Below are 20257 nucleotides of genomic sequence, written 5' to 3'. Positions count from 1 at the left end.
GCAAGACTTTTCTGGAGCCGTAGTCGGGGAAGCATTCTTCTCAAGAATAATCCCCCGTCAACGTGCTTTTTACTGTCGCCATTGATACAACAGTTAGGAATAGTCTGCCATCAACAGATCGTTTCTGGCACCGTTGCTATCATACTACTTTGCTACTGATACTTTGCTTGCAGACACTAATCTTTCAGGTGTGGTTGAATCTGACACACTCAGGTGCTAATACTTGAGAATATTCTTTCGCTTCCCTTGTGTGAACCAACAAATTTGGGTTGAATACTCTACCCTCGAAAACTGTTGCGATCCCATACGCTTGTGGGACATGAGAGGGTGGTGGAACTTGATGAGGTTATTGAATCGTCACTTCAACCAGAGAGTAGGAGGGCACATGAAAATGTTTCTATGGCGCCTACACTAGTTGAAGAGGAAGCTAATGATGGTGATCATGAAGCTTCATATCAAGTTACTACCGAACCTCGTAGGTCGACAAGGATGTGTACTGCTCGTGAGTGGTACGGTAATATTGTCTTAGAGGTAATGTTTTTGGACAACGATGAACCTACCAGCTATGAAGAAGCGACGGTGGGCCCAGATTCCAACGAATGGCTAGAGGCCATGAACTCCGAGATAGGATCCATGTTTGAAAACAAAGTGTGGACTTTGGAAGTATTACCTGAAGGTCGAAAGGCTATTCAGAAGAAATGGATCATTAAAAGGAAGACAGACATAGACGATAATGTTACCATCTATAAAGCTTGACTTGTTGCAAAGGGGTTTTCACAAGTTCAAGGAGTTGACTACGGTGAGACTTTCTCACCCGTAGCGATGCTTAAGTCCATCAGAATCATGTTAGCAGTAGCTGCATTTTTCGATTATGAAATCTAGCAAATGGATGTAAAAATAGTGTTCCTTAATGCTTTCCTTAAGGAAGAGTTGTATATGATGCAACCAGAAGGTCTTGTCGATCCACATAATGCTGACAAAGTATGCAAGCTCCAACAATCCATTTATGGACTAGTGCAAGCATCTCGGAGTTGAAATCTTCGCTTTGATGAGGTGATCAAAGCGTTAGGGTTTATACAAGTTTATGGAGAAGCTTGTATTTACAACAAAGTGAGTGGGAGCTCTATAGTGTTTCTAATATTATATGTGGATGACATATTGCTGATTGGAAACACCATAGAACTTTTAGAAAGTGTAGGATATATTTGAACAAGAGTTTTTCAATTAAAGACCTGAGAGAAGCTACTTACATATTGGGCATAAAGATATATGGAGATAGATCGAGACGCTTAATTGGGCTTTCACAAAGCACATAATAAGGTTTTAAAGAAGTTCAAAATGGACCAGTCCAAGAAGGGGTTCTTGCCTGTCCTACAAGGTGTGAAGTTGAGTAAGACTCAATGCCCAACGACTATAGAGGATAGAGAGAAGATGAGTGTCATCCCGTATGTTTCAGCCATAGGCTCTATTATGTATGTGAAGTTGTGCACAAGATCGGATGTGAGCCTTGCCATAAGTATGGCCGGAAGGTTTCAAAGTGCTCTAGGAGTGGAACACTGGACAGTGGTCAAGAATATCCTTAAGTACGTGAAAAGGACTAGGGAGATGTTCCTCGTTTATGAGGTGATCAACAGCTTGTCGTAAATGGCTACATCAATGCTAGCTTTGACACAAATCCTGATGACTCTAAGTCTCAAACCGGATATGTATTTATTCCGAATGGAGGAGTGGTAAGCTGGTTACATCAATGTTGGCAAAGGAAGGTGTTTGGATGAAGCAGTTCATGATGGATCTTGGAGTTGTGCCGAGTGCACTCGATCAAATGACACTGTTTTGTGACAACACTGGTGCCATTGCTCTAGCCAAGGAACCAAGGTTTCATAAATGGACCAGACACATAAAGCGTCGCTTCAATTCCATCCGTGATCATATCAAGGAGGAGGACATAAACTTTTGCAAAGTACATGCGGATCTGAATGTTAAAGATCCATTGACTAAACCTCTTCCACGAGCAAAATATGATCAACACCAGAACTATATGGGTGTTAGATTCATTACCATGCAATACTAGATTATTAACTTTAGTGGAAGTGGGAGACTATTGGAAATATGACATAGAGGCAATAATAAAGTATTTATTATCATATTTCCCTATTCATGATAAACGTCTATTATCCATGCTAGAACTGTATTGATCGAAAACTCATATACATGTGTGGATACATAGACAACACCGTGTACCTAGTGAGCCTGTACTAGACTAGCTCATTGATCAAAGATGGTTAAGGTTTCCTACCCATAGACATGAGTTGTCATTTGATAACGGGGTCACATCATTAGGAGAATGATGTGATGGACATGACCCAACCGTAAGTATAGCACATGATCGTATCACTTAGTTTGTTGCTACTGCGTTCTTCATGTCAAGTATATGTTCCTAAGACCATGGGATCATGCAACTCCCTAACACTGGAGGAATGCCTTATGTGTATCAAATTTCACTTCATAACTGGGTGATCATAAAGGTACTCTACAGGTATATTCGAGGATGTTTGTTGGGTTGGCATGGATCGAGACTGGGATTTGTCACTCTGTTTGATGGAGAGGTATCTCTGAGCCCTCTCGCTAATACAACATCACAAGAAGCTTGCAAGCAATGTGACTAAGGAGTTAGTCATAGGATCTTGTATTACGGAACGAGTAAAAGAGACTTGCCGGTAACGAGATTGAACTATGTATGGAGATATCGACGATCGAATCTCGGGCAAGTAACATACTGTCGTGGTTTTGTCACGGCAGATGTCCTCGTGAAAGGACTTAGTATTGGAGCCATCGCACTTTGGTGGCGACTCAAAGGGGTTGAACGGGAGTGAGACGGCGATTTACCCAGGTTCGGACCCTCGTGAGGAGGTAAAAGCCTACGTCCTGCTTTGTGTTGTATTGATGGAGTTTCGATTAGAAGCAGGGCGTAACTCGCCAGACCTAGCACTCGATGATTTCTAACCTGCCCTCTTCTTCCCTGGGACTCGCCTTTATATACAGGTCGAGTTCCTAGGGTTTACAAGGGTCCTTTCCTTTATACAAATCGTGACTCTTACAATCTCTAAGTCGCCACCTTTCCAAGGCTTGGAGACCTTCTCTATTATGGACTCTTTCCGGAAGTCGTAAACCGCCATACAACCTTCGGTCTTACTAGGCCAAGGCCCGAACCATATTTTAGATGAATCGCCAGCTTTGGTGACCCGACCCAACTAGGGCGGGTTACCAACAGATAATATTCCCAACACATACTGTTGGACAAAGGGAACCGCATATGAGATTGACTGAATCCTTGACATGGTTCGATCGATAAAGATCTTCGTGGAATATGTAGGAACCAATATGGGCATCCAGGTTCCGCTATTGGTTATTGACCGGAGAGGTGTCTCGGTCATGTCTATATGATTCTCGAACCCGTAGGTTCCACACGCTTAATGCTCGATGATGCTAGAGTACTACTGTGATATGTACATTGGTGACCGAATGTTGTCCGGATTCCCGGATGATATCCCGGACATCATGAGGAGCTCCTGAATGGTCCGAAGATAAAGATTTATACATGGGAAGTCATATTCAGGGTTCCAAAAATATTCGGTTTTGTTTTGTATTGTGCCGGGAAGGTTCTAGAAGGTTCTGCAGTGGGGCCCACCTGCATGGGGACCCACATGGACGTCGGTAGTGGGTAAAGTCCCCACATCCCCGGTCTAGGTGCATCAATACCCCCCCCCCCTTAAAAGTAATAGGATCATATCTCGAAAGGATAAGGTTGAGATCCCTAAAAAGGGGGATAGTGATCGGTGAGGAAGAAAAGGAGGGATTTCCTTCCCGGCCCCTTGACAGGCGACCCTAGGGGCTTGGAGGGCAAGCCACCAGCCTTTCCAACTCCTATATAAATTTGGAGAGGCGCAAGGGGGCAGTAGACTCTCCCACGGTCGCGATCCTCCTCCCTTCTCTCATGTTTCTTCTTCTTACGTCATTCCGGAGGCGCTAGGTGAAGCCCTGCCGACACTGCGGCACCACCATCTCCACAACACCATCGTGTTCATTGAGATCCCATCTACTTCTCCTTCCTCTCTTGCTCAATCAAGAAGGAGGAGACGTCACCGAGCCGCACGTGTGCTGAACGCGTAGGTGTCCTCTGTTCGGCTCTGGATCAGATTGGATCGTGAAGAGTACGACTACATCAACCGCGTTATAAATGCTTCCGCTTAGCGATTTACAAGGGTATGTGGATACACTCCCCCTCTCGCAGCTATGCATATCTATGGATAGATCTTGCGTGTGCGTAGGAAATTTTTGTTTCCCTTGCAACAACCGAACATCTTCTTCCCAGTGCAGCACTACTTCGACACCATTGTGCCCATGACTAACTCGGTGCCTCCTTGCGCCCGCGGCTCCATGGCGACTTCTTCGACACGGGCTACCCCGACTAGACGTCGACCACGACATTCTTCGCACGGCTACCTCGACCACGGCTACACCACGCACGCTCTCGGCTACTTCAACAACGACCCACATGGCTATCACATCGCTTGAGAAACTCATCGACTTCCTCTACAGTCCATGCGTCCGCGACGCGACACCGTCCTCAACGCTCCCGCTGCGACTGTGGGGGATGTCAGCCCGTCGGCTGTTATTCTCTCCAATCTGACCGCTCATGACACTCATGATGTTCGCAACGCTACCGCTACGACTGTGGGGGGGGGGGGGGGGGTTAGAGATATATTTGGAGTCCATGTATTTGGTAGTCTAGGATATGTAATCCATCTCCTACCTTATCTCTAGGAGAGGCTTCTTTCCCTCCAAGTGTGTACTCCTGTATATACTTGCCCATGAGTCTCAATACAACTTCCATCATATTCCGCACCAATCCCTCTCTATCCCCTCTAACATATGTCATTATCGACATTTCTTCTTCGAAGGGGTGATTTGTTTTATAGCTCGTGTCCGACCGCGTCTCCTGGTCAACATTGACAACTTCCTGACTGCTACTTCCATAAGCTCCTGGATTTTAAAAATGTTGCTCCGATCAAGACGAAGACCGAGGAGCGACATCGATTTATGCTCATGGTGCGTCACTGGTGAATAGAGTAGGAATAAGTCTTCGATACCCCAAGAATTTGAGGGTATTTTTCTTCTTGTATTGGTGTTTTTGTAAGGTCAATGTGATGCTTAATATATGGCCACATGCCTTTTCATGGAAACAAATCACTGAAAAAAACAAGCCAAATCTATTTCTTATTTGAAAGGAAAAAAATCAATAGAGCGTAGAAAATGTGAAACAACATTGTTGAATATTTTTCATTCTAGTGTACATGAGAGGATGATCGATTCAAGTGGAAATGGAAATCAGTGTATTCCCTGAACGAGAACGTGATCAGATAGGCCATGGATTTTTTCTTTGCGGAAGTCATAGGTTTTTATTCCATAATGACAGAATTACAATCCTTAGCAACAAGAAGACTTGCACACGGGGGAGAGTGACCCAGCCAACATGTTGTACTGTCCCCACAACGAGCATAGTTTGCTAGGCAGTCTGCCACTCTATTCTGTTCACGAGAAACTTTAACAGGAATAAAAACCCTATCACTTAGTAGCACCTTAATATCTCTAATCATATTACCATAAGCTGAAAAATCTAATGAAAAGCCAGTAATTGCATTGATGGCCATGACACAATCAGATTGAAGCATGATGGTGGCCACCGAATGCTCGGCGTCAGCTTTACTCCTTCATGAATAGCTTGTAATTCCGCCTCCAACGCATCATTGCAGTGAAAAAGCTTACGGTAGGCAGCAAAAATGACCTCGCCCGATGGCTTCCTCAGTATCATCCCCGTTCCAGCTGACCCATCAGATATCGCATATGATCCATCCACCGACAGCGCTACCATGCCTTCTGGTGGTCGTGGCCACGGTAAGCTTGGAGCTTCCTTACATGGGGGCTAGCCTGATCAGGAACTAGAGGAGATTTCCCCTTAATAATGTCTTCCACGCTGCTTGAGATCTGGGAGAATGTATTATGGTAGCTTTGCAGAAACGCCGAAGATACATCTTGTGGTGGAGGTGTCTTGCCGTGGACAATTTCGTTACGAACATACCAGGAACGCCATAGGACCATGATAATTCTGCTTTGCACCGATACCTGAGCTTCATCAAGGAGAGTGAAGAGCCATCCCGTGCCGGTGTAGTTGGTGTGCAATCTATCGGGTAATGGCCAGTAGAGACGCATTGTATCCCACAGGTTAGCTGCATGCGGGCAGTCAAGGAGAGCATGAAATGCCGATTCTTGCTCCCGATCGCAGACCTGGCAAAAGCCATTCAGGTCAAAATGTCGTCTCTTCTTCTCAGCATCAGTAGGGAGGGAGCCCGAAGCAACTTGCCAGGCAAAATTCTTGAGTTTTGGAGGAACCTTTGTGTCCTAGATTAGCTTCCACAGTGGTCTGTCACCAGAGGGTTGTGCACTAGCTGATCCTGGATTGAACTGATCATAGTGAAATGCCATTGCCACATGATAAGCGCTCTTCACTGACAACATTCCTGACTTCTCCCATGGCCAAGAGATAAAATCGTCCCACCTTGTTGACGTTCTTATCTTTAGGATAGCCTCCACATCCGGTTGCCAGAAGTATTGACGAAGCAAATCAACCTTCCATCCGCCCTGCTCATTCAGAAATTCATGCACTCTTTTCAGCCTGTAGTTCCGCCTAGGTGTGATGGGTATAAACGGCATCCCCCTCGGTATCCACGGGTCACGCCATACCTTGATGTTCAGACCATTGCCCACCCTCCATAGCATACCTTTCTTCACAAGTTGCAGCCCATGTTCAAGGCCACGCCATACAGCAGAGGCATTCCCCGTAAATACCGTGTCAACCAAATTCCCATTAGGAAAGTATTTAGCACGAAGGAGAGATGCACACAAAGAATTCGGTGACATGATTAAGCGCCACACCTGCTTGGCCAATAGCGCTTGATTGTATGCCCTCATGTCACGGAAACCAAGGCCCCCTTGAGATTTTGGTAGGAGGAGCTTGTTCCAAGACATCCATGCCATTTTCCTCTTCCCCTTGTCCACTCCCCACCAATATTGCCGAATTAGTTTGGTAAGCTCATCGCACACCGAGTAGGGGAGTTTGAAGATGCTCATGACATAAATCGGGATAGCTTGTGCGACAGCCTTAATAAGAACTTCCTTGCTGGCCTATGACGCATACTTTTCGCTCCACTCAATTAGCCGCTTGCTCAATGTCGCCTGTAAGGATTCAAACCTACCCTTATGCATCTGTCCATCCGGAACCGGTAGACCCAGGTATTTAGCTTCGAACTCCTGCTGTGTGATTTGCAGAATACCCTTAATCTCATCAATCACTAGTGGGTCACAACTTTCTTTAAACAGGATTGAGCACTTTGAGGGATTGATCAGCTGGCCCGTTGCAAGTGCATAAGTATGTAACACGTCCTTGACGATCTCAGCTTGGTCAGCAGCAGCCCGGAAGAGTAAAAGAGAGTCGTTCGCAAATAAGAGATGTGAAATAGCAGGCGCCCCTCGGCATATTTCCAGTGGAACTAGGCCACGCTCCTGAACCGCCTCATGCAGTAGAGCAGATAGTACATCAGCAACAAATAGGAACAAAAAGGGGGATAGTGGATCACCTTGCCTAAGGCCTCTTGAGGGGGTAAATTGCTGGAGGGACTCCCCATTGAACTTGACCGCAAACTTTACCGAGCGCACCGATGCCATGATCCTCGTGACCCAGGCATTAGCAAAACCCCTCCTCAATAGGGCCTGTTCTAAGAAATCCCAATCGACGCGATCATAGGCTTTTGATAGATCCAGCTTGTAAGCGCAGAAATCATTCCTTGTGGAACCTGTTTGGAGGTGGTGCAAACATTCGAAGGCAATGATGGAATTATCCGATATCAACCTACCAGGAATGAAGGCGCTTTGATTTAACGAGATGAGATCAGCTAAGAAAGGTCGGAGCCTATTCACCATACACTTGGATACCACCTTGTAAATAACATTACACAACGAGATAGGGCGAAACTCCTTCAGGGAGGAAGGGTGCCGGACCTTGGGTATAAGAACAATGAGCGTTTCATTTACACCCTCCGGCATTACCCCCGACGAAAAGAAGTCACGTACTGCCTTCACAACATCTTCTTTCAACACCCCCCAGTTTCACTGATAAAATCTTGCTGGGAATCCATCCAGTCCTGGGGCTTTCAGTGGTCCAATCTGGAACAACGCATCCGATATCTCCTTCTCAGAGTAAGGAGCGAGTAGTTCCTCATTCATGACATCAGTAACTTTAGGCATTATCTTGTTTAACATAACCTCCAGAGTTAACGTAGGATCTTTGGTATATACCTCCTTAAAGTATGAAGAGGCCATCCGTTCCATCTCCGATGGCGACACATACCAAGAACCATCCTCTTTCTGAAGACGGCGGATGTTGTTTCTCCTAGCTCGCCATACCGCCTGCCGATGAAAGTGTTTAGTGTTGCGATCACCCTCCTTCAACCATGTGATGCGACTTCGTTGGAGCCACATCATTTCCTCCCTATAGAGCAGTTCATCCAATTCCTCCATTTTCCTCTTTATTAGCAACCGATCGGCGTCATTAAGCTGCAAAACCTCAAGCTCTCGGCGCAGTTTCAAAATCTGTTTCTCCACATGGCCAAAGTTGTCCTTGCTCCATTTACGAAGGTCTGACATGACAGATTTTAAGGATTCTGCCACGTTTCCAAGATCCCCAGTAGGCTTAACTTTCGCCCAAGCTGCCGCTATAACCTGGGATAGACGACAATCGCGCTCCCACATAATTTCATACTTGGGGTTTCCCGTACGCCTTACGTCAACCACCTCTTCTAGATGCAAGAACAGGGGGCAGTGATCCGATCTATGAGAAATCAGGTGTTGTACTTTTGCATAGGGAAACATATCCCGCCACTCGTCGGAGGCGCACACCCTATCCAGACGGACACGTGTGTTACCAATGCCTAATCTCCCATTATCGTATGTGTAAGGCACGCCCGAGAACCCTAAATCAATCAGCTCACAGAGTTCAAGGGTATCTCGGAAGGCTTCCATCTGAGTTTCACGTCTGGCCGTCCTGGAGAAGTGCTCGTGCTGCCACAGAGCTTCGTTAAAGTCGCCCCCCACCATCCATGGCAGCGAGGACAAGCCCCTAAGTCTGAGTAGATGGTTCCACATGCACTGCCGATTCTCGACTCGTGGTTCCCCGTAAACAAAAGTAGATCTCCACTACTTCCCTGACCCTGGATCAGAGATAAGTACATCAATGTAACGCTGGCAGGAATCTAACACCGTGACATGAAAGGATTCCTCCCAGAACAAGGCCAGACCACCACTATGACCGATACAGTCAACACCGCTAAAACCCTTTAAGCCTAATCTCCATTTAAGACTCTCAATCTTTGCACAGGTTTGTCTTGTTTCCGCCAGAAAGACAAAGCTTGGGGAATGGGCTTTTACAAGAGCCCCAACTTCTCGAACTATCCGGCGGTTCCCCGCTCCTCGGCAGTTCCAATATAAGTGACTCATTAGGCCTGGCGGCGCTCCACATGGGAGCCCGCCGAAAGGTTGTCCGAGTCTGATTGACCATCATCCTTCTTAGCACGTTTACTATCCGAACTGGTAGCTGGGGAATCTAAATTTGCAGCGTCCTTCCCATCTGTTAACAACAGCATTTTCCCCTCCTGAGCATGCTACCGGTGCACCGGAACCCCGTTGCACATTTGAAAAAAATAGTACGTTGACATAACATTAATGTATGTTATCACAAAAAATCAAATCAGAATTAGAAACATTGATCGAGATACAAAAATGATAAATTCGGTATCAATGTGCTAGTGGGCCAAATGTGAAGCCCAACTTGTGTTATGTACTCCCTCCGTTCCTAAATATAAGTTTTAAAGATATTTCAGCAGTGATCTACATATAGAGCAAAATCACTGAATCTGCACTCTACAGTATGTCTATATACATCCGTATATAGTTCATTAGTGAAACATTTTAAAAGGCTTATATTTAGAAACGGAGGAAGTACTATTCAGTGTCGAATTTATCAGTTTTTATCTCAAGCAATGTTTCGAGTTTTGATTTGAATTTTTATGACGACATATGTTGATGTTGTGTCAATGCATTAATTTTTTCAAAATTTTTAAACATTTGAAAATGTGCAACGGATCCGGTGCACCGGTAACATCAATTACCCTGATGAACCCAGTGGCGAATCTAGCAGGGGCTTCGATAGACTCGAGCCCCCTCCGAAAATAGGAAAATAAAAATTACTTCTATTCTATAATTTTTTTGTTCTTGTTTGGATTAAAGAATTACGAATTTTTGACTTTTTATACTCTCTCCGTTTCAGTTTATAAGTCCGGCACGTGTATCTAGGTTATCAATTTGATCAACTTAATAAGAGGCATATATTACAAAAAATATATCATTAGAAATTTTAGATGTTCTATTTTCTAATGATATAATTTTTATATTAAACATTATATTTTATACTCCCTCCGTTCCTCAATATAAGTCTTTTAGACATTTCAATAGGAAACTACATGCGCATGTATATAGACATATTTTAATGTGTAGGTTCACTCATATTGTTCCGTATGTAGTCCTCTGTTAAAATGTCTAAAAAGACTTATATTTAGGAACGGAGGGAGTATAAATCAAATTAACGATCTATATACACGTGCACGCCTTATAAACTAAAAGTAGAGTATGATGGAGGGAGTACGTACATTTTAACTTTGAGCCTCCCCTTCATGTTCTTCGAAGATTCGCCACTGGGTGGACCGGATACATTCCCCCGATATATACCAGCTGAAGAGTCAAGTTGCCTTCTCCGTCTAGTGAAAACAAATTCTCCGTGTAGTATTTTCACCGATCCACCGCCCAAAACCCTAGCCACCATCCACTTTCCTACCCTCTCGCCGCCATCCACTTTCCTACCCATGCCGCCGCCGCCGCCGCCGCTCCCCACCAGCGACCGTGCCCAACCGACCAAGTCTCACTCGATGGCGATCTCCTCGCACGTCGCCGGCGACGGCCTCCCCCCTGGATCCGCATCCTCCATTATATCCAGGTCCGTGAGCGGCTACCACTTGCTGACGATCGACGGCTACTCGGGCACCAAGGATGTCCCCAATGGAGAGTGGATCGACTCTTGCCCCTTCCGGGTGGGAGGCCACACATGGCATCTTCGTTACTATCCCAACGGGGAAACATCCGAGTACGCCGATTCCATAGCCCTGTATCTCGCACTCGATGATACCGTCGCCAAGGGCGAGGCCGTTAAGGCAAAAGTCAAGTTCAGCTTAATTGACAAAGATGGGAAGCCGCTGCCGGTGCATACCATGACTACCAACATCAACGACTTTTCCGTGGATAACACTTGGGGATTCCCGAATTTTATGAAAAGGGAGAAATTGGAGAAATCAGAGCATCTCAAGGACGATTCCTTCACTGTCAAAGTCGATGTCACTATCATGAGCGTGTTCCATGCGCAGGAGACACCATCCATCCTGGTGCCACCATCTGACATGCACCGTCACTTCGGCGATCTCCTGTCGAGCAAGGCGGGCGTCGATGTTGAATTCCTAGTCGGTGGGGAGACATTCTCGGCGCACCGGTCGGTGCTCGCAGCGCGGTCTCCGGTCTTTAGAGCAGAGTTCTTTGGCCCGATGAAGGAGGGAACCACCACAGAGGCCATACGCATAGATGACATGGAGGCACAAGTGTTCAATGCTCTGGTTACTTATATATACACTGATACGTTAACGGACATGAAGCAACAAGAAGAATCTGACATGGCTCAGCATATGCTTGTTGCAGCAGATAGATATGATTTGGAGAGGCTGAAGCTGATTTGTGCAGACAAGTTGTGCAAGCATATCAATACAAGCTCCGTGACGACCATCTTGGCATTGGCGGACCAGCACCACTGCCATGAGCTTAAGTCAGCATGCCTGGTGTTCCTCAGCTCACCGACGAATCTGGATGCAGCCATGGAGTCTGAAGGTTTTGAGTTTTTAACCAAGAACTGCCCTGGTGTTATGAAGGATATCCTCGTGTCCCAGGTTGTTCCTAGGAAAAGAAAATCAAAGGCCCGAACATGAGGTTTCAATCATGATGCCATTTGCAATCATCAGTCCAGAAAGTAACTACAAACTCTGCAAGTCTGAATGTTATCCAGTATTAGTAGTGTTATGGCTAGTCTTGTTCTCACAAGGATGCGATGTACGTTGGTCCTTTTTTGTTTGGTCGTCATATCCTCTGTGGAGAACTATTAATGGCTTGGCAAGCTATGCACAAAGCAAGAACCATGCGTGCTAATTATTGATCAGTCAGTTCATGACTTGTAAGCCTTTCAACTAGTTGCCCTTTACATTTTGCCCAGTGTCTTTCTGATTGCTCTGTAACAGTCGATGCGAGCTTTGCACTGCTTCCTCTGTTCATGCACCCCTGTTCATTACAGGGCACTGTTTATTTAGATGGGTTCAGATAGATCATGACATGTTGAAATGCTAGGTTGGGATCCAGTGAAAATAAAATCATTGGCCTTGTTGGGTTTAACAATTTTTTATTTTTATGGCTGCAGTTTGTGGTGATGACTTCTGACATAGACACATAGTAGTGGCTGCTAAGGTAGTGATCTTATGAAGGTTGTGGAGTTTGGCCTCAGGTATTTCCGTACAAGGTTATGGTCTCATTTTTCCTTTGTTGCAGATTTGCTACTGCCAGTTGTCTTCTTCTGTGAAATAGCCCCCAATTTCATTAAATGGATAAAACAACAGTAGTTCTATCTTATACCTGAAGTTCTTTGTTCTCGAATCAAGGATCAAACGTCTCCCAGTAAAATGACGTCTTGTGATGTTGCTGAACTGCGACCAAGGGGATAACCCTAGCCACCGGCGCGCGACCATCTCCCTTCCCTCCCTCCGCTCATCGCCGCCTCTTCATGCCGTCGGGCAAAGCCCGGTGTGTGTTGGCGGCGGCGGGGCCCTTTCTCTCCTCGCTCATGGGAGCTTCGCGCGGGCGGGCGCTCCCTGGCGGCGGCACGACGCGAATCCGGGGCGCGACGGCGCTCAGCTGTGCTCGGTGAGGTGTTGCGGAGCGGCAGGCCGAGCGTGGAGGGCCGGGGCAGGTGGTACCCGGCGGATGCGTGGCCGGGGCGCTGGCGGCGTCTTCAGGAGATGGTGCCTGGCGGCAGGACCCACGCGTGTCACAACGGTGGTACGAGTCAGGGTGCTGGCTCCTCTGGAGGCCCTCTCTGGCGGTAGGGTGCGGTTGATCCGATGGTCCTCGTGGGCGGACAGGTGGCTGCCCCTTCTTGCATGGATCTGGCAGAAGGCTGTGGTACGGCGTGAGGGGCGACGCAGGAGAGGCTGTTGGAGGGACGAGCAGACCGACTGCTCGTCACTGGCGCATGGGGTGCTGGTCTGGACGAGCTCCGCTTCCCCCTCCCCCCTTCCAGCCCTGGCTTCCTGGTTGTAGATCGATGTTGCGGGGTGGGACGCCACCGGTGGTTATGTTGATGCTTGGGTCCCGTCGGTCGGCTCAAAGCCATCACCTTTGATGGTCTCCGGAGTATCTGGAAGCGGGGCGGCGGCCCTGGTGGTGGGAGCTGCTGGCTCGAGGGTGGAGCTTGCGGCTCGGGTGCTGACATGCTCGTTGTCATGGCCGCATGGGTGGCATGGGGCGGGCCTTCGACGATCTACGGTGGTGGTGCGGCCGACGATCTCATGTTGTGTCGTACCACGGGCGGAGGCAGAGGGTGGTGGCCGAGGTGAAAACCTCGTCTGGTTCGGACCAGACCGATGGCGGGGGCGTCCATGCGTCATTCCCTTCCTGAAGGCTCCATCGTGGTAGCCCCGCGTCCTTTGCCGTTCTTCGGGTGAAAACCTCGTCTGGTTCGGACCAGACCGATGGCGGCGGCGTCCATGTGTCGTTCCCTTCTTGAAGGCTCCATCGTGGTAGCCCCGCGTCCTTTGCCGTACTACGAGTGAAAACCTCGATTCAGTGGATCGGGCGGTAGCGGCTCTCCGGTGTCGTTTCTTTTTTGGAAGCATCGCTTTGGAGTTTTCTGGGTCGTCGAGTTTTGGTGTTGCTGATCGTCAGCCCCTTGTATTTCACTTGGGTGTGTGTGGGGTTGGGTTGTATGCTTTGTGTACGTGGATCGTTGCTTTATATATAAAGTGGAACGAAAGCCTTTTTCGACAAATGTCTCCCACTTTCAATCAATTTATAAACAACAGTAGTTCTAAAAGTAGATAGGTTCAAATTCTTGCATGCCAAATGTCAGTACCTTCTCCGTAGTTTACTTTAGATAACATTTTGATTGTAATAACACATGCTTAATGGGCACCCCATATCCAGTAAAGATTTCCGCAACTTATTTGATTTAGATGAGTGTGTAATATTAGTTCAGGATGATCTCTTTCTTGTGTGGGCCCAACGGTCCACTGGGCCATTGACTCCATCCTGATCGGGGGCGTTCAACCAAACTATGATTGGTGGGTCCTCGTTGCTGCACTATATAAAGAGGTGGGGTGTCGGACGTACACAGCACGAGGTTCATCGCGCGCCGCAGTCTCCATCAACAATCCCTACCGATCTGGGGTTAGCGCAGGCCGACGGGAAGCAACACCGCCGCCACTACTCACGCACACACACACACGCTCACCGCCGTCACTCTCCACCCATGGCGTCACGCTCGGGATCCTCGAGCCAAGGAGAAGATATAACCCATCTCCTCCTTCTCTACCACCGCATTCCTTCAACGCATCAGATTCAGAGGATCTATCACCTTGTTATCTGATTTAGATGAGTGGTCACGTCACACTGTAGTTTGAATATCGATTGGTTCAAAACTTAATTGCCTTTGCCTTCTGCTCTTGGAGCTATTCTTAGTTATGGGACTGGGACTGCCTGCTTGTCACTTTTTACTCATTGGTCGCTGGAATCTTTAGTATCATCATACTACCTTACACTTGGGACGACAACCATGAATACGTCTTTAAATGGGTGAATTGCAGCACTTTACATAACACGCCTTATATAGTGATTGGTAATTTTGAATTATCGTGATTGGGGGAAGTGCAAAACTGCAGTTAAGGTGAAGAAACAGAGGAATGCCACTTTTTTCCCCTCCCTCCTTTGAGGCCTCCTCTTTTTCTTCCGTTTTCTTTGCCCTTAACTGGGGGTTCAAATCTGCTCAATTTTCAATTTGATAGGTCCAACGATGGGGATGTATCCCCTGTGTTCTTTTCATGGAGAAAATGGTGGGCATGGGGCAGTTAGAGAGGGGGGAGGGGGCGTCGGGCACATGATTTTGTGGGAGAGGGACAAATGAGAGGGATGTGGGATCATCGACCTTGCATTTTCATCTGTTGGTTAACTCTGTTGAGGTACAATTTCTGGTTATCTATCAATCATGCCACAACGCTGCACGGAAGAAGAAAAATGGAATCTCTTACCGCTGAATCTCTTACCGCTACATCCGTTGGAGAAGAAAATTCAACAAAGGAGATACCTATCCATTCTCTAGTTGAAGTTCGTCGGGTGGGGAGGCTAAGATATTTGGAAAGCTCTAAGGCGTATCCGTTATAAATCGAGTTGTTAATAAAGTCATCGGCTCTATTCAATTCCATGGCTCGATATTTCAAGGCTTGGGCTCTAAGGCGTATCATGGAGAAAAAGAAAAAGAAAAAGAAAAGAAAAGAAGAAGTTCCTAAAAAGGTGGAATCAAATAATCTATGGGAAAAAGTGAGTCGTATTTTTTTTTCTTTTAAAAAGAGAAAACCAAATCAGTAGACCCGAGAAATTGTGGAACAGCATTGTCCAATATTTTCCATTTCGGTGTACATGAGAGGACGATAGTTTCAAGCGGAAAACTTAGTAAATCGATGTATGTTGAACAAGAGCGCAAAGCGACTTGTGTACAATAAATTTACTTTTTTTGAGGGAAACTTGTATATACAATAAATATAAGGGACTCTGTCCATAAAAATATACTCCCTGTGTAAAGAGTGAGGCGTTTTGGCGACCGAGCTACATGAAGCTTGGTATCTGGATCCATGAACAGTCGTTTGTGATCTATGTCGTGACAACTTTTCAATAAATATGAGAAACAATATAGTGGAATACAGGTGCCATAGTACGTGATGCACAGGGCATACATGTTCCTGAGTGGAGTGTGATGGGCCGCAACCAAAATATTTGAAGTGGCTCATGATCCTGGCGGCGATCAGTGTTAGTGTTTACACTATCAGACTAGTAGTGTTTGATGTGTTCTAGCTAGCCAAAAAATGCTATATTATTCCTGAAAAAAATGCTAGGTTATGTTTTCAGCTCGGGTATGATTATGTCGTTCCTCTTGTGAATGCTTCCTGTTGGATTGTGTTCTACCGGAATTCTGAATTTCGGTCGAGAAAATTAAATTTTGACCAAAATAATTCGGTCGATTTGAGGTTTTTAGCCTAGCCTAACTTCTGGAGTCTTCCCATTATGGTTTGGCTGAGCCCAAAACCTATTTATGTTGGATCGTTAACATTTGTTTCGGTTGATTTAAAAAATTGGTCAAAATTTGCCTTTTTTTCGTTCCAAACTTCAATTTTTGGTTTTGCTATTTCGTCCGAGATTTTATCGAAGTTTTTGAAATGGCGGAATTTCTGGCATCTCGTTCAGATGCGAAAAAAACACAAACCGTAAACCAAAACCTTGGTTCTACTTAGCAGATCAACTTTGGAATATGTGTTCAACCGGGTATGTTTATGTAGTTCATCGTGATTCCTTGGTATAAAAAGACCCATGACATAAACTTAAACGTCATCTACAATCACTATTGTAGAATATTTTGTAATCCAGTACAATATTGTTCCCACCACAAAAAGAAGATACAATCGTGTTCTTGAATCCGCAATCGGAAAGGTGTGACTACTCTTGGGTGTAGTTCACCCGAATTTGAAAAACTTGAAGAAAACGAGTTCAAACAAAATCCAAAAAAAGTGAAATTTTGAGACAACATATTTTGTCAAATGTTTGAACTTCTTGCAAAAATTTTAGCTAAAAACAACATCTGAGGAGCTCTCACGAGCAATCCTGTTTTTCGGTGACGGAGACGAGATATTTTTGGTCACCTTGCAAGATATTTAGTACCAAATTCTAATCATGTTCGACCTAATGCATTGATTGTTAATCTGTATTAAGTTAACACATGATTGTTAATTACCCCGCAAAAAAAAAAGAAACACGTGATTGTTAATTGACCAATTACAGATGCATGCAGCGCAGGAAAACACAGCGTCTCGCACCGGCCGCCTTGGCTAACCCTAGCGGCCGCCCCGAAAAAAGCTAGGGCTCCACTGCCTTCCGCCGGAGTCGTCGCTGGTCCGTCCCGTCTCCGGTGACCTTAGGGCCATGGAGGCGGAGTGGATCTCGGCCCTTGTTGGTGGGAGGGCTCCGTTGTTAGATCTTTCTTTAAGTTTTGTTAGGGTTTGTGTTCTGCTCAGGAAGACGAGACGGTGGCGGTTCCCTGAAGAAGGAATAAAGGTCTCTCCGCCCAGCCCCCGTTTCGGTGATGAGTCTAGCATCGTTGGTGGGCGTGTGGAGGTGTGTCTCCGGCGGATCTATCTTTGGTGGATTTGCTCGGATCTGTTCGTCGTTCGTCTTTGTTCGTGTGTTTTTAGGTTGGATAATTCTGATCTACACTCTTCATCGGCGATGGTTGCTGTTCTGGTGTGTTGGTCCTATGGGGCCTTAGCACGACGACTTCCCGACTGTCTACTACAACAACGTTTGCCCAACTCCAACGAGGGAGGGGCGATGACAGCGGCGCGCCTTCGGTTCGCTTCAGTGTTTGTAGTCGTCGCTAGGGGGTCTTTGAATCTGGATGTAATTTTTATTATTTATAGTTTTCGTTGTACTATTATGATTGAAGAAGAATAGATTGGAAGTTTTTTAATAAAAAATAATAATTGACCAACTACAGGCTTCAAATACAGACGCATACCCCTCCGCGGTCTCCTCTTTCTGGTCTTTTCCCTGTCTAGTCTTTTCCCTGGCTTCAACCGCCCAAAACCCTCGCCGCCGTCCACTTTTCTACCCGCCCGTCGCCGCCGCCGCCGCCGCCGCCCCTCCCCACCGGCGACCGGACCCAACCGACCAAGCCGCACACGATGGAGACCTCCTCCCATCTCGGTGGCGACGGCCTCCCCTCCGGATCCGCATCCTCCATCATTGCCGGGGCCGTGAGCGGTTACCACTTGCTGAAGGTCGTCGGCTACTCGCACACCAAGGAGGTCTCCAATAGCGAGGGGATCGACTCCTGCCCGTTCGTAGTAGGCGGCCACACATGGCGTGTGTATTACTGCCCCAACGGGTGGAACTCCGAGCACACCGATTTCATATCCGTCTCCCTCAAACTCGATGCTACCGTCGCCAAGGGCGTGGCCATGGTGAAGGCAAAATTCCAGTTCAGCTTGCTCGATCAACATGGGAAGCTGGTGCCGCCCTATACCCGGACGTCCGTGACCAGAGAGTTTTCCGCGGGCACATGCTGGGGATTCGAAAATTTCATCAAAAGGGAGAACCTGGAGAAATCAGAGCATCTCAAGGACGATTCCTTCACTGTCAAGGTCGACGTCACTGTCATGAGCGAGTTCCACGCACAGAAGACACCGTCCATCGCCGTGCCGCCGTCCGACATGCACCGGCACTTCGGGGATCTCCTGTCGAGCAAGGCGGGCGTCGATGTCGAATTCCGAGTCGGAGAGGAAACATTTTCCGCTCACCGGTCGGTGCTCGCCGCGCGGTCTCCGGTCTTCAGGGCAGAGTTGTTTGGGCAGATGAAGGAGAGCACCACCACAAATGTCATCTGTGTAGATGACATTGAGCCAGAGGTGTTCAAGGCTCTGCTTACTTTCATGTACACGGATGCGCTTCCCGATATGGATCAGCGAGAGGAATCTGCCATGGTTCAGCATTTGCTTGTTGCAGCAGACAGGTACGCTCTGGAGAGGTTGAAGCTGATTTGTGAAGATAAGTTGTGCAATCGTATCGATACGAACTCCGTGGCGACTATCTTGGCATTGGCGGAGCAGCACCACTGCCATGAGCTTAAGGCAGCATGCTTGGTGTTCCTCAGCTCGACGACGAATCTGGAAGCCGCCATGGAGTCTGAAGGTTTCGAGTATTTAACCAAGACCTGCCCCGGTGTTATAAAGGATTTCCTCATTTCCCATGTTGTTCCTAGTTTACTTGGGAAGAGAAAATCAAAGGCATGAACGTGAGGTTTCAATCATGATGTCATTTGCAATCATCCATCCAGAAAGTTAGTAAAGACCCTGCATGCTATCTAATACTGACATTATTAGTAGTTTTATGTGTAGTCTTGTTCTCACTAGGATTGTGATGTACGTTGGTCCTTTTTATGTTTGGTCGTCATATACTTGACGGAGAACTATTAACGGTTTGACTAGCTATATGCAAAGCAAGAACTTATATACCTACAACTGAAAGTTACTTCAGAACCTATATGCCTTTCAACTGGTGGCCTTTTACATTTTGCCCTGTGTTTTTCTCATTGCTCTGTAACGATCAATGCGGGAATTGTGCTGGCTCTGGAATCCTGGCTCCGTCTGTGGCCATGGCCTCGTAGGTTTACAGATTTCTTATGGCTACAGTTAGCCTGATATAATAGTGGCTGCTGAGGTGGATGGGAACTTTTGGTTCCTCGGTGTATCTACACCCTGTATGCAAAAACAAATTAGAATTTCAATAAAAAGTAAAAAATGAAAACATTTTTAAAATAAACTTGACCTTTTATTGTACATGTGAGAAAAATTCCACAAAAAGAAAATTACACTTTGTCTTCTTTTCAATAAAAACAATTTTTCGATCAAAATAGCTAAATAGTTACCTATAACAGTAAATAAATTTTGTATTTTTGCCCAAAAGTCAATGTTGGTTTATTTCCGTTAAAAATTATATACTAGTGCAAAACAAAGTCAAGTTTAATCTAAAAATACTTCTGAACTGTTTTGACCTTTTGTGTAATTATTAAAAAAAAATCCTCATGTAGAATGCATATGTAACTAGGAACCAAAGTGTATTTATCCTGCTAAGGTATAGTGTGACAGCCCGAGACCGACGTTCAAGAAGATTCCTTTTATTATGTTTT

The 20257-nt window shown here is 46.3% G+C and overlaps 2 protein-coding genes across 2 annotated transcripts; both read left to right on the top strand.

Moving 5' to 3' along the window:
• Positions 1–10938: 10938 nt before the first annotated feature.
• Positions 10939–12519, top strand: LOC123398313 (BTB/POZ and MATH domain-containing protein 1-like). Its single transcript, XM_045092792.1, has one exon. It carries the CDS (start codon positions 11031–11033, stop codon positions 12192–12194), a length of 1164 nt encoding a protein of 387 aa, XP_044948727.1. The 5' UTR covers positions 10939–11030; the 3' UTR covers positions 12195–12519.
• A 4977-nt stretch (positions 12520–17496) lies between these two features.
• Positions 17497–19361, top strand: LOC123397140 (BTB/POZ and MATH domain-containing protein 2-like). The gene is made up of 2 exons (XM_045091802.1): positions 17497–17688; positions 18129–19361. The coding sequence occupies exons 1-2, from the start codon at positions 17497–17499 to the stop codon at positions 19359–19361; spliced, it is 1425 nt and encodes a 474-aa protein (XP_044947737.1).
• Positions 19362–20257: the final 896 nt, after the last annotated feature.

Source organism: Hordeum vulgare, chromosome 5H (assembly GCF_904849725.1).
Source record: "Hordeum vulgare subsp. vulgare chromosome 5H, MorexV3_pseudomolecules_assembly, whole genome shotgun sequence".
NCBI classification, from domain to species: Eukaryota; Viridiplantae; Streptophyta; class Magnoliopsida; order Poales; family Poaceae; genus Hordeum; species Hordeum vulgare.
The sequence above is the reverse complement of the archived record's forward strand: the minus strand, read 5'-3'. Positions and strand labels throughout refer to the sequence as shown.